The 15,400-nt window shown below is 38.4% G+C and overlaps 1 protein-coding gene and 1 pseudogene across 8 annotated transcripts in view; one reads left to right on the top strand and one right to left on the bottom strand.

Moving 5' to 3' along the window:
* LOC144614805 (uncharacterized) overlaps positions 1–15,400 on the bottom strand; it is a 158,789-nt gene that overhangs the window by 121,741 nt on the left and 21,648 nt on the right. For 5 of the 8 annotated variants that reach the window (XR_013552989.2, XM_078440415.2, XM_078440408.2 and 2 more), the window contains one exon: positions 2,249–2,319. Coding sequence is in view for 4 of the 8 variants with exons in the window: in XM_078440415.2 (XP_078296541.2) it covers positions 2,249–2,319 (71 nt within the window). In the remaining 4 variants the exon portion in view is untranslated. Of the gene's footprint in view, positions 1–2,248; positions 2,320–9,309; positions 9,373–15,400 lie in introns of those variants that run through there. The other 3 variants (XR_013552990.2, XR_013552988.2, XR_014137315.1) reach the window with 3 other exon arrangements.
* LOC132676938 (melanoma-associated antigen B16 pseudogene) lies at positions 11,547–12,731 on the top strand (annotated as a pseudogene).

Here is a 15,400-nt window from a genome sequence, read left to right as displayed (position 1 = left end):
GGTGCCCCTTGGGAGGGATTGCTGAAACCCTAAGTCACAAATTTGATTGAGAGTATTAAATCAATCCCATGGTCACAAAGCTATCCAAAATATTTTGAAATGTTGATCAAATTTTCAATTCCATACAATCATAATTTATGAAGGTATTCTCCAAATGAAAGTCAAATCCATTTTGGAAAAATGCCAAAAGTGTAAACTTATTAACACAAACCTTTTTTTTTTAATTGTTATGAGGTTAAGACTACTGGATCAAAGGACATGATAATTTTCCAAGCTATAATTATACAGTCAGGTTGCCTTCCAAAAATATGAATAGTAGGTTCTTTTCTGTGTGCTAGATTCTTTTTTATTTGGATTTTTGACCTTTTTTTTTTTGGCATCTTGTTGGCGGTGGTGGAGAGGGAGAAAGGGAGAAAGGGAGAAAGGGAGAAAGGGAGAAAGAGAGAGAGAGCAAGGGAGAGGAGCAGAGAGATAGATAGATAGATAGATAGATAGATAGATAGATAGATAGATAGAGCGAGCCTTAAGCAGGCTCCATGCTCAGCACACAGCCCAATATAAGGGTCCATCCCACAACCCTGGGATCATGACCCTAGCTGAAATCAAGAGTCAGATGTTCAACTGACTGAGCCACCTAGGCACCCCTCTTTTTGGTATTTTAAATTATACTTACAATGTTAAGATGAAGCCATTGCCACAATACATTAATGTATTCATCTCTCAAACACGTGAAGCAAAGTGTCTCCAAAGCCCCCTGATAAGACTGCTACAGAGATGCTAAAATAGCCCTGATTCTTGTTCCTTCTGAAACCTGGTGAGCAAATTCTTCTAATACATTCATCTTTTATTGGTCTGTTACTTGCAACCAACAACCTCTAACTGAAATACCTCCCTACATGTAGGACATTTGCAGATAATTCACCTTTCCATTTGGACCTTAAGCCACAAAGAGTAAAGATTAATTAAGACAGACCTAAGACAAGGGAGTAGTTAAGATGCTGGAGCAGCATGGAGACCCTGAGCTTGTACTGTCCCTGAAATGCAGCTAGACCAGCACCAAATAATTTTGAACACATGGATATTGATCTGAGGATTAATGCAACAGTCTGCATAACTTGAGCCACAAAACTCAGCAGGTACACAGTGTAGAGAGGTGAACTGGGGGAGAGAAAATCCATGGAGGGTAGGGAGGTTTTTTTTTTTACAGAGAACAGAGAAAGAAAAAGGGGAGAGTGTGGTGCCCTGGGATCATGCAAGAAAATCACTCCCCCTGAAAGTAGCTAGAGAGAAAGAGAGATAAAGAGTGAAACCATTCACAGGATACTGAACTAGAAATATGTTCCCCAAGACCATTGATTGGAAGAAAGGAGAAGGTTTCAATACCACCAGGATTCTATCAACATTGGAGCACAGTGTTTGAAGTTTCAGAGTTCAGTGCCTGGGAGTGCTCTGGTGAGGAAGTAGGGAGAATCCCCAGGAGAAGACAATGTGGTCTGAGGAGTCCATGTGCCACATGGGGAGAAGCGGTTACCATGCTTGGAGTGCATTTGGTAGAGGCCATAGGGCCTCCCCACGGGCAAAGGTCCTAGTGACCCTGTGACCCTGGAGAGCAGCCATGTTTGCTGGTATTGAGACAAAGATGCCAGAGTGCAGGGAAATGTGGCACCAGCTGTGTTTTGTGATTTGCCTTATTCTTTGAACCTCTGCCACTGCACTATTACATCAATATTTTCTGTGGCAAGCAGGCACCCAGCCACTGCTCAGTGAGACCAACCCTCAGAAAGTCAGCATGGGTCCAAGCTGCAGGGGCTTCTGAAGTGTGGGGTTTTGTAACACAATGCCATCTGAGATAAAACTGTGGAGGGAGGTGATTCCTGGCAGACAAACAGCTTAGACACGGGTAGGGTAGAGGCAGGGAGTGGACAGAAGCCTAAGACAAAGGAGGGGTGCTTGATAGCAGGTCAATAAGAGTGCAAACTTCCTGTGCCAGAGACTAGGGAGCTGGGCGAAGCCATTTCTACCTCTCCCCCATCCCCACACACAGGGGTCCACCCCAGTAAGCTAAGCTAGTGGAGAATGGAGCTGTTACACCAAGTCCCACCAAACTGCACCCTCCAAGCACATCCCCCAGAAGACAAGCACAAATCACTCCACCTGCTTAGTGTACAGACTATAGAGTGTTTCATAGTTTCATGAGGGAAAACTGGATGTAACTTCATTTGGGTTTTATTCTGTTGGGTTCACTTACTTGTTTGTTTTCTTTGCTTCTATTCTTGCTTACATTGTTTTCTTTTTTCTTTCTTTCTCTTCTCTCTTTTTCTTGGATACAGAAAAAGAAAAATTTGTTTTTGTTTTTTTACTTTATCTTTTATTTTTAAAAATTTTTTACTCTATTTCATTTCTTTTATTTTATTCAATTTTATTATTTAATTTTTCAATTTTTTCTTACTTTTTCTTTCCTTTCCATTTTTCTCTATTGTATCAAGCTTCTTTCAACAAGAAGACTGAAACACACCTAGTATCTAGCTTCCTTTATTTATTTTTTTGTTTTGTTTTAAATTTTTTAATTTTATCATTTTTTTTTGCTGCATCCAAAATGACAAAATGAAGGAATTCACCCCAAAAGAAAGAACAGGAAGATATGACAGACAGGGACATAATCAACACTGATATACTAAATGTCTGAACTAGAATTTAGAACCACAATAATAAGAATACTAACTGGGGTTTAAAAAAACATAGAAAACACCTTTCTGTGGAGATCAAAGAAATAAACTCTAATCAGGTTGAAATTAAAAATGCTATAACTGAGGTGTAATCTCAAATGGATGCCACAATGGCAAGGACAGACAAAGCAGAGCAGTGAATCAGCAATATAAAAGATAAAATTATAAAGAATAATGAAGCAAAACAAAAGAGGGAAACAAAGACAAAAGATCATGGTATAAGACTTTGAGAGCTCAGTGACTTTTTAAAAAGGAAGAACATCCAAAACATAGGAGTCCCAGAAGATGAAGAGAGAGAAAAATGGACAGAAGGTTTATGTGAGCAATTAAACTGGAAAACTTTCCTATTCTGGGGAAGAATATCAAAACCCAAGAAGCACAGAGAACTTCCATTAGATTCAACAAAAACCTACCATCAGCAAGGCATATCAAAGTCAAATTCACAAAATACACAAACAAGGAAAGAATTATGAAAGCAGCAAGCGGAAAAAAGTCCTTAACCTATAAAGGAAGAGAGATCAGGTTCACAGCAGATCTATCCACAGAAATTCGGCAGACCAGAAAGGAGTGGCAGTTTATATTCAACATGCTGAATTGTAAAAATATGCAGCTAAGAATTTTTTATCGAGCAAGGGTGTCATTCAAAATAGAAGAGAGTTTCCCAGACCAAACAAAACAAAACAAAGCCAACAACAACAACAACAACAAAAACTGAAGGAGTTTAAGACCACTAAACCAGCTCTGCAGGAAATTTTAAGGGGGACTCTTTGAGTGTAGTAAAGATGAACAAAACAAAAAAGACCAAAAGCAATAAAGACTAGAAAGGACCAGAGAACATCACCAGAAACTCTACAGTTAACATAATGGCACCAAATTCATATATTTCAGTACTCACTCTAAATGTAAATTGACTAAATGTTCCAATCAAAAGACATGGGGTATAAGAATGGATAAGAAAACAAGACCCATCTATATGCTGCTTACAAGAGTCATTTTATTTTATTTTATTTAACCAAATATGAAAGATTTATTTTTAGAGGACTCCTCTGCAATAAAAATACCACTTGTTCGACTTGTCAGAAAATCATATTGTGTAACAAGAAAAATTGTATGGACTATCTAAAAGTCAACACTGTGGCATAACCTATTGTTTTATTTATTTATTTATTTTGGATTTTTTTTATTAATATGAAATTTATTGTCAAATTGGTTTCCATACAACACCCAGTGCTCATCCCAACAGGTGCCCTCCTCAATGCCCATCACCCATCCTCCCCTCCCTCCCATCCCCATCAACCCTCAGTTTATTCTCAGTTTTTAAGAGCCTACAAGAGACTCATTTTTTACCTAAAGACACCTGCGGATTGAAAGTAAGGGGATGGAGAATCATCTATCATGCTAATGGTCATCAAAAGAAAGGTGGAGTAACCACACTTATATCAAACAAACTAGATTCTAAAATAAAGACTGTAACAAGAGATGAAAAAGGGCATTATATCATAACTAAGGGATCTATCCACCAAGGAGATCTAAAAATTATGAATATTTATGCTCCCAATGAAGAGAAACCAAATATATAAATCAATTAATCACAAACATAAAGAAACTCATTGATCATAATACCATAATAATAGGGAACTTTAACACCCCACTTAAAACAATGGGCAGATCATCTAAACAGCAAATCAACAAGGAAACAATGGCTTTGAATGACATACTGGGCCAGATGGACTTAACAGATATATTCAGAACATTTTATCCTACAGCAAAAGAATACACATTCTCCTCGAGTGTACATGGGACATTCTCCAGAATAGATCACATACTGGGTCACAAATCAGCTTTCAACAAGTACAAAAAGGTCGAGATCACACCTTGCATATTTTCAGACCACAATGTTATGAAACTCGAAATCAACCACAAGAAAAAATTTGGAAAGACTATGAATACTTGGAGGTTAAAGAACATCCTACTAAAGAATGAATGGGTTAACCAAGAAATTAAAAAGTACATAGAAGTCAATAAAAATGAAAACACAACAGCCCGGAACCTCTGGAATGCCACAAAGGTGGTCATAAGAGGGAAGTAAACAGCAATCCAGGCTTTCCTAAAGAAGGAAGAAAGGTCTCAAATACACAACCTAATCTTACACCTAAGAGAGCTAGAAAAAGAACAGTAAATAAAGCCCAAAACCAGCAGATGAAGGGAAATAATAAAAATTAGAGAAGAAATCAATGATATCAGAAAACAAAACAAAACAAAAAATAGTAGAACAGATCAAAAAAACAGGGAACTGGTTCTTTGAAAGAATTAACAAAACTGATAAACCCCTAGTCAGACTGAACAAAACGAAAAAGGAAAGGACCCAACTAAAATTATGAATGAAAGAGGAGAGATCACAACCAACACTGCAGAAATACTAATAATAGTAAAAGACTATTATGAGCAATTATATGCCAACAAATTGGGCAATCTGGAAGAAATGGACAAATTCCTAGAAACATATAAAATACCAAAAATGAATCAGAAAGAAATAGAAGTAGAAAAGAAATGGAAAATTTGAACAGACACATAACCAGTAAAGAAATTGAATCAGTAAACAAAAATCTCCCAAAAAGACAAGAGTCCAGGGCCAGATGGCTTTCCAGGGGAGTGCTACCAAACATTTAAAGAAGAGTTAACACCCATTCTTTTTGAAGCTGTTCCAAAAAACAGAAATGAAAGAACCATTCTATGAAGCCAGCATTACCTTGATTCCAAAATCAGACAAAGATCTCACTAAAAAGAACTACAGACCAATTTCCCTGATGAACATGGATGAAAAAAATTCTTAAAAAAAAATTTTTTTTTAATGTTTATTTATTTTTGACAGAGAGAGACAGAGCATGAGTGGGGGAGGGATGGAGAGAGAGAGGGAGAGACACAGAATCTGAAGCAGGCTCCAGGCTCCGAGCTCCAAGCTGTCAGCACAAAGCCCGATGTGGGGCTTGAACTCACAGACTGCGAGATCATGACCTGAGCCGAAGTCGGACACTCAACCGACTGAGCCACCTAGGCACCCCTGGATGAAAAAATTCTAAACAAGATACTAGCAAACCGGATCCAACAACATATTAAAAGAATCATTCACCACAATCAAGTGAGATTTATTCCTGGGATGCAGACCTTGTTCAACATCCACAAATCAATCAATATGATATATCACATTAATAAAAGAAAAGATCAGAACCACATGATCCTCTCAACAGATGTAGAAAAGGAATTTGACAAAATACAGCACCCTTTCTTGATAAAAACCCTCAAGAAAGTAAGGATAGAAGGAACATACCTCAACATACCTCAATATCTCATATATGAAGACCCATAGCTAATATCCTCAATGGGGAAAAACTGAGAGCTTTCCCCCTAAGGTCAGGAACACACCAGGGATGTCCACTCTTACCACTGTCCACTGCTATTTAACATAGGGTTGAAAGTCTTAGCCTCAGCAATCATACAACAAAAAGAAATAAAAGGCACCAAAATGTACAAGGAAGAAGTCAAACTTATACTCTTCGTGGATGGTATGTTACTCTATGTGGATAACCTAAAAGATTCCACCAAAAAAACTCCTAGAACAGATACAAGAATTCAGCCAAGTCACAGTATATAAAATCAATATACAGAAATCATTTGGCTTTCCATACACCAATAATGAAGCAAATGAAAGAGAAAACAAGGAATTGATCCCATTTACAATTGCACCAAAAACCATAAAATACCAGGAATAAACCTAACTAAAGAGGTGAAAAATCTAAACACTGAAAACTATAGAAAGCTTATGAAAGAAATCGAAGACACAAAAAAATGGAAAAACATTCCAAACTCTTAGATTAGAAGAACTATTGTCAAAATGTCGATACTACCCAAAGCAATCTACATATTCAATGCAATCCCTATCTATCAAAATAACACCAGCATTCTTCACAGAGCTAAAACAAACAATTCTAAAATCTGTATGGAACCAGAAAAGACCCCAAATAGCCAAAGCAATCCTGAAAAAGAAAACCAAAGCTGGAAGCACCACAATTCTGGACTTCAATATGTATTACAAAGCTATAAACAAGACAGTATGGTACTGGCACAAAAACAGACACTTAGATCAATGGAACAGAAAAGAGAACCCAGAAATGGACACACAAATATATGGCTAACTAATCTTTGACAATCAGCAAAACTAAAAGGCAACTGATGGAATGGGAGAAGATATTTGCAAATGACATATCAGATAAAGGGTTTAGTATCCAAAATCTATAAAGAACTTATCAAACTCAACACTCCCCAAAAAAAAAAAAATCCAGTAGAGAAATGGGTAAAAGACATAGGCACTTTTCCAAAGAAGACATTCAGATGGCTAACAAACACAGAAAAGATGCTCAACATCAGTCATTATCAGGGAAATACAAGTCAAAACCACAATGAGATACCACCTCACACCTGTCAGAATGGCTAAAATTAACAACTCAGGCAACAACAGATGTTGGTGAGGATGTGGAGAATAAGGGACCCTTTTGCACTGCTGGTGGCAATGCAAACTGGTGCAGCCACTCTGGAAAACAGTATGGAGATTCCTTAAAAAGTTAAAAATAGAACTACCCTATGACCTGACAATAGCACCACTAGGTATTTATCCAAAGGATACACGTGTGCTGATTTGAAGGGGCACATGCACCCCAATGTTTACAGCAGCACTGTCAACAATAACAAAGTATGGAAAGAGCCCAAATGTCCATCAACTGATGAATGGATAAAGAAGATATGGTGTATGTATACACACACACACACACACACACACACACACACACACACACACTGGAATATTACTCAGCCACTAAAAAGAATGAAATCTTGCCATTTACAACAATGTGGATGGAACTAGAGTGTATTATGCTAAGCGAAATAAGTCAGAGAAAGACAAATATGTGATTTCACTCAAATGTGGAATTTAAGAAACAAAACAGAAGAATATAGCAGAAGGGAAGCAAAATTAAGATAAAAACAGAGAGGGAGACAAACCATAAGAGACTCTTAAATACAAAGAACAAACTGAGGGTTGCTGGCAGGGTGTTGGATGGGGGGATGGGCTAAATGGGTGATGGACATTAAGGAGGGCACTTGTTAAACTCAGCACTGGGTGTTAAATGTAAGTGATGAGTCACTAAATTCTATTCCTGAAATCATTATTACACTATATGTTAACTAACTTGGATTTAAATTTAAAAAAAAAAGACAGATGTAAGAGAAGTGTGAGTAAGTAAATATTTGGCTATGTTATTCCATTTCTTTGAAGACTTGACTAAGTAGGGATGAATGGACTTGCAGAGTAATATCCTCAAAGAAACTGGCATTTCTGATCCAGATGTATAAAGGCTGGGAGGAGGTAATACTAAAAATAATAAATAAGTAAGTAAGTAAGTAAGTAAGTAAGGATTTGGATTGTCTGAACATGAAAGAGATTGGGGCACTCCTTGAGTATAAAAGTAGTTCAAACATGATAAAAACAAATTAGTGTTTTATAGAGTAGGCACTAAAAGAATACAATCTGTCATCTTAAAAGGGACAAAATTTCAGAATGATCAAGGCAAATAGTATAGTAGAAATTTTCATTAGAGAAATAATTCAATAATTTTTCTGTTTTCTCAGTAATAGTACCTTTTTGGTCTCCCGTTGGCAATTATTTATTTTTATATATTTAAAGATTCATCATCATTTATTTGAAAATAAAAATAGATTTGACTATTGTTAAGCAGAAACAGCCCCAAAATGGAGTCACTTGCTAAACCCCACCTTCATACCTAACTTAATTGCAGTTTCAGCCTGTCCCAGCCTGATTTGAAACCAATCAGTGTGGAATTTCCTGATCAGCATTTGGGAGATAATCTGCTTGATAAGACCTCCTACCCTTTCCCCTAAGGGAAGGTGACCTTGCCTGAAACAATTCTGTCTTTTCTTTTGTTAGTAACTTTCTTGTCCTGCCCCATTTCTGCCTATAAAAGACTTCCATTTTTAGGTGCTTCTGGGAGCACCCTTCTGTTTGTTAAATGGAATGTTGCCTGATTCATGAATTGGTGAATAAATCCAAATAGGTCTTTAACTTCACTAGGTTGGTATTTGTTCATTAACATTGCACATCGATAATATGAAAAAGAAAGAAAAAGGTTAGAATATTTATGGAGGCTAAACTCACAGAGAATCTAGAGTCTTTGAGGCATGTTACCCCATTCCAAGGTGCTTTCTCCACACCAGCCCCTTGCTTAAATCCTTTCATGACCTCCCATTGCTCTCGTAATAAAACCCTAAATTCCAAGACCTTGATATGGTCTGGCCCCTGTCTGCATCTCTAGGTTCACATCACACCATCCCTGTCTGACCCTCTACACTCCAACCATGCTGTTTTCTCTCAGATCCTCAATCATCTTGCTCCCTCTAACCACAGTACCTTTATATATGCTCTCCTCCTTCCCAAGATCATCCTTCCTCCACATTACAATGCCCCATTCCCAAATTAACTTAGCATAGACATTATTGCTCAGGGAAGGCTTACCTGCTCCAGCAACCAGGATAAACTCTTTAGCTCCTCACCCTCATATCACTGTACTCAATCAGGCTGTAAGTACACAATTATTTTTGTAATTATTTGATTTCAATTCTTTTCTACTAGACTGTAAGCCACATGAGAGGAGGGACTGCATCTGGTTTTACCTGCCCTTTTATCCCCTGCAACTAAAGCTAGCTGTGGTATAATGACTTGACAAATTAAGGAAGGAACCAGTTCCCTTGGTACCAATGTCAGGAGCAGAATCCTGGGCTGGTGACTGGAAGTTTGAGTTTGTCTAACTTGCTCCTTTTTCCTGATACCCAGATATGGGGCTGAGAGAAATATGTGCAGGGCAGCCTTCCATGGGTTTGCAGTTCTGCAAAGATCTATAGGACCTGACATAGGTGTAGGTAGTGATGAGGGACCATAAGGCAAACCGAGGGCAAAGCACAAGCTAGCAAACCATCCCCTCACTCCCAGGTGGGATCTGTGTGAAATTCCTCAGGCACTCCTGGCTGCCCAAGAACAAAGGAAAGGACAGAAAACAAATGGTTAAACTGATGGTCTCCATCAGTTTACAAGTATCTCATCCATGGCCTAATCTCCAGGAACTCCCTACTGTCTTAATGATAATGCTTTGCTAGAGGGAAAATTTTAGCTTGACAATAGCTAGACCTCCAGAAATCTGGGAGTCTTTAGCACGTGGAAATCTCTTTAAGAAACTTGAATTTATCTCCTTCCATAGTATATAACTAGTCACTCTTCACAACCCCAGTGCAGCTCTTTCTGCCCACAGGTCCTGTTCCAGTGCTTTAATAAAGTCACCTTTTTTGGACCAAATATGTCTCAGGAATTCTTTCTTAGCCATTGGCTCTGGACCTCCATCACTCCAAAACCCCATTAGGTAGCATTCCATGCAGCCCTCTCTCCTCACAGGATTTAAGCAGATCCAGAGTGTTTGTTGGTAACATGTAGATGACCTTGAATTATTGCTTCTCATCTCTCAGAGAAAGCATTGATGGGCTAACAGGTACAAATAGAACATGCTTTGAACCTCTCTAGTGACACTGGAAGAAGGAAGGTGATGAGAAGCACTGTTTTGACATTCTTCTGTTTTCTAATTTCTTTAGGTTCAAGATCAAACATCTAAAAATATGACTACAGAACATGTACCCCAATGTTTACAACAGTACTTTCAACAATAGCCAAATTATCAAAAGAGCCTAAATGTCCATTAGCTGATGAATGGATAAAGATGTGGTTTATATATACAATGGAATACTACTTGACCATGAGAAAGAATGAAATCCTGCCATTTGCATCAATGTGGAGGGAACTGGAAGGTATTATGCCAAGTGAAATAAGTCAGTCAGAGAAAGACATATATATGTTTTCAATCATATGGGGACCTTGAGAAACTTAACAGAAGACCATGGGGGGAAGGGAAGGGAAAAATAGTTACACAGAGGGAGGGAGGGAGGCAAACCATAAGAGACTCTTAAATACAGAGAACAAACTGATGGTTGATGGGTGGTGGGGGAGAGGGGGAAATAGGTGATGGACATTGATGAGAGCACTTGTTGGGATGAACACTGGGTGTTGTATTTAAGCAATGAACCATGGGAATCTACCCCAAAACCCAAGAGCATGCTTTACACCCTGAATGTTAGCCAATTTGATAATAAATTATATTTTTTTAAAAAAACAAGTTAAAACAATAAAATAAAATTCATATGCTTTCATATATATACACATATATATGTGTGTGTGTATGTATATACATATGTATTTGTGTGTGTGTGTGTGTGTATGTGTGTGTGTGTATATATATATATGTATATATGTATATATGTGTGTGTGTGTGTGTGTGTATAGAATAGGTACAGAGACTGGTTCCAAGCAGGCCACCAAGAGCAAAGAAGATCACCAGTTTAAGGATGCATAAGTACCTTCTTTATCATAAAAAAATTGGATTAGCAAATGGAAAGGAAGAGAAGTGGAACGAAAAATGCTTGTTTTAAAAATAATAATGCACAATTTCCAGGCTGGGGAACATGTGGGGATTTGGGAGTGTGGCACCCCTGGAGAGGGCATGTAAGCTCCATGCCCTTTCCCCCTGCGTCACCCTATGCATCTCTTCCACGTGGCTGTTCCTGACTTCTATCCTTTTCTAATAAGCCAGAGATCTATCTTTTATGCTCTTGAATGCCTCAAAGTTGAAGAAGTCTAAGTTCATCTTATACATGACAGAACTGAGCCTTCTAGGATATTTTCATATCCCTAAGAAAATTTACATCTGTCAGATTCCAGAAATTCAAGCTACATTGACTCAGTCTCAAGAAGACATCTTCTTCACGGATATGACTGATAATAAAAAAGCAGTTGCCATACCATTTTACATCACCACCAGCAGTTTATGGGTGGATCATTTCTCTGCACCATTACCAACATTTGGCAGTGATTCCTCATTGCCCACCTTCCCGTCCACACTCCTGCCCACTGCCATCCACAAGTGACATACCTCTACCCCAGAAGAATCCACAATGCTTACATGATCTACCCACTCAGACATGAAGTGAGACCAGGGCCTGCAGGATGCACAGGTCTCCATGGCTCTGGAGGAGACCAGTCTTTCTTCCCATCCTCGAAATCTTCACAATTTGCAGGAAGCTCCTGATATTAGTGTAACTAGGACTCCTGAGAATCCTCAGACTTTCTGCTCATCTTCCAATGCCACCACAGCCACCTCATCAAGCAAATCAGGTGTGGGATCCAATAACCAAGAAGAACTAAGATAGCGCTTCACAGTCTGGGCCAGCCTCCGAGAATGCACCATAGATGAGAATGATACCCAGGTATCAAATGAAAGAACCAATGACAAAGGCAGATACATTGAAGATTATCATCAAAGAGTATGAAGACTGCTTCACCGAGATCCTCCCGGGAGCCTCTGAGCACATGGAGGTGATCTTTGGCCTTGCTGTGAAGAAAGTGGATCCCATCAACTTCTCCTATGACCTCCTCATCAAACTGGGCCTCATATATGATGCGGTTCCTAATGGTGAACAGAGCATGCCCAAGCCCAGCATCCTGGTACTTATCCTGGGTATGATCTTTGTGAAGGGCAACTGTGCCACTGAAGAAAATCTAGGAAGTTTTTAATTTGATATAGATGTATTCTGGAAGGAAGCACTTTGTCTTTAGGGAGCCCAGGAAGCTCATCACTGAAGATGTCATGAAGGAAAAGTACCAGGAATAACAATAGGTGTTTCTATAGTGATCCTACACAATTTGAATTCCTCTGGGGCCTAAGGGCCCACAACGAAACCACCAAGGTCAAAGTCCTCGAGTTTCTGGCCAGGATTCATGGGACTGATGCAAGTTCTTTCCCATGTCAATATGAGCAGGCTTTGCAAGATGAAGAATAGAAAGTCTGAGCCAGAATTTCAGCCAGGCCTGTCTCTACATCTGTGGCCACTGCACATTCTAGTGCCAAGACTAGTCATTGCTCTTGCCCCCAGTGAAGCCTGAGGCAGATTCTCCACTTCATTTGAAAAGGTCAGTTAGTGATCACAGAATTTAGGTCTGAGGTAGGGCAGAAAGGAACACAGTACATAGCCCTATATCTCCTATTTGAAATGTGTAAATTGAAATTTTTTTTTTTGGAAAATTTGTACTTTTTATTTTTTGATGTATGTATTTTTCAAATATTGTTTCTTTCAGTGTAGGTTCAATTAACTTCAAATTCTCCAAGGTTATGAATGATATTGGTCACACATTTAATGCTGTAATGAGCCTTAATGGGAAGAGTTTTATTTTGTAAAAGAAACTGTGAAACTATCCATCTTATTTTGTCATCTAGAATAAGAACATGGCATTGCTTTAGGCATTTCCTTGGAACTATGAAAAAATTCTGCTTTAAAATAGTTGGGATCAATAGGAAAAATAGAGAAGAAAATCTAAAAGATGCTCAAATCTTGGCATTCCTATTCTTTTTTTATTTCTTATTCCATAAAGTTAAAGGATACATACATGGATTCACTTAGCTCTTTCAAGAATGTATAATAAATAGATCTTAATAAATTAGAACCCATGCTTACTGGGGGGAAAAAAACAATGCAGAATTTTATTTTCTTTTGCAAAAATCTTGACAAAACATTGAAAATACAATCATGAAAAGATATTAGGTTAAGATAAACACAGCAAGTTTTCCTGATTCAGTAAATATAATAGCAGTTAATGTTCTTCCACGGTACAGCTATTTAGGTAGAATGCATTTTAACAATTCCAGACAGTACCATTTATGCCTGCACCTTTCCAAACGTACCTAGCAATTTGCATGCAGCATTTTTTTTCAAAGAGCAAGGGAAAAATAAACTAGTAGCTAAAAACAGAAGAGAAAGCTGTTGGATTCAATGAGAGTTTTGCATTTGAATAGTTGGGTGTGAATCTTTAAGTACTATACTGATGGAATATGAAAAGCTTCTTTCTTATTTTAAGTAAAGATAACTTAGGGGTGCCTGGGTGGCTCAGTCTGGTTAAGCATCAGACTTCAGCTCAGGTCATGATCTCAAGGTTTGTGGGTTCAAGCCCCACATCGGGCTCTGTGCTGACAGCTCAGACCCTGGACCCTACTTTGGATTTTGTGTCTCCCTCTCTCTCTGCTCCTCCCCTGCCCATTCTCTCCTCTCTCTCTCTCTCTCTCTCAGAAATAAACAAATTTTTTTTAAAAAAAGTAAAGATAACTTGGATTGCCAAATATTTTTTTTCTCCTTAAAGCCCAGAAATTTGATGCAAAATTTTCATTTGAATTTCAGGCAAAATTTCAATACCATTTTGCTTTAAAAATACAATCACCAATCTATTTCTCCAATCTGCAAGGTAATAACATGGAAAGACTTCTCTGAACTTTCATCTCTATTATCAATAATGACTGGATCCTGCAGGATGTATCTACATGAATGGTTTTCATCCAATCCATGAAACCAGGTTGCAAATGTATAAAATTTGTATTTACTTTCTTCTCTCACTAGATCACAGGCTCTGTGAGGGCAGGGATTATCCGAGTCATGACTGTGCTTGGTACTCAAGGCCAGGTGTACAGCAGGCAGGCCATGTACTTCCTTGTTTAGTCAATGCACAAGCAACTGTTCATGCTGAGAAAAATTATTAAATGATTGAGGAAAAACCTCTTCTGTATCTTCTAGAGAGGAACTGTATATAAGTATTTAATATTTAGCATGTAGCATTCATTTGAATCAGTCCAAGTGCCTAAAATGAAATTCATCCGCTGCAATTCTCAGGGCTGAGATTTGCAGATGTCCAGAAGTAGCCTTGTGTGGGGAGTGAGAAGGGCAGGAGAGACCATGGACTGGAAAGAAGGACTGTCTACCTGGACAAGGAGCTGAAGGTTGTGATGGAAACACGCACACACACACATACACTGATGCTTTAAACCTAGTAGGTCCACACCGCTCAAATGAATAGTTTCCAGAGCTGGATGATACCTGTTATAACCTGTCTGTCATTCAATATACCCTTAAAACTATTGTGGAAGACTCATTCTTCATTCCAAAATAATCTTGAACCAGGCTGATAGTGGATTATAAAATGAGATCCTGCCCTTGGGGGCTTATGTGCTACTAAGTGGCAGTTTGGTGCAGAATTTAAGAAGCCCATGCCCCAAGCCAAGGTGACAAAACAACAAAAGTAGCAAATAACAAACAGTCAGCACTGTTAATAGGAAAGAATCCCAAACTCAGACCTTACATTTTGAGAAATATTATCTTAAACCAGAACAATCTAGAACAAAGTGAAAAGAGAAAAAGCCAGGAACCAACATGCTGTAGAATAGAAGGAAACTGATGAAGAAAGGAGACAAAATTCTGAAAAACGAAACCAAAGCAAACTATTAACCGTACTTTGAGGTTACCAGGACGGTAGTGTGGCAATCCGTGAGAAAAATGAAAACATCCCAGGATGAATCCTTCTTCCCTACCATCAGAGAAGAGAGACTCAGCCCAGGCTGAAAGAATCACACAGACTCTTCTGTCAGCAGAAGAAAAGCAAAGAGAATGTAAGGAACAATGTTTTAAGG

This window comes from Panthera onca, chromosome A2, assembly GCF_046562875.1.
Source record: "Panthera onca isolate mPanOnc1 chromosome A2, mPanOnc1 haplotype 2, whole genome shotgun sequence".
NCBI classification, from domain to species: Eukaryota; Metazoa; Chordata; class Mammalia; order Carnivora; family Felidae; genus Panthera; species Panthera onca.
The sequence above is the reverse complement of the archived record's forward strand: the minus strand, read 5'-3'. Positions and strand labels throughout refer to the sequence as shown.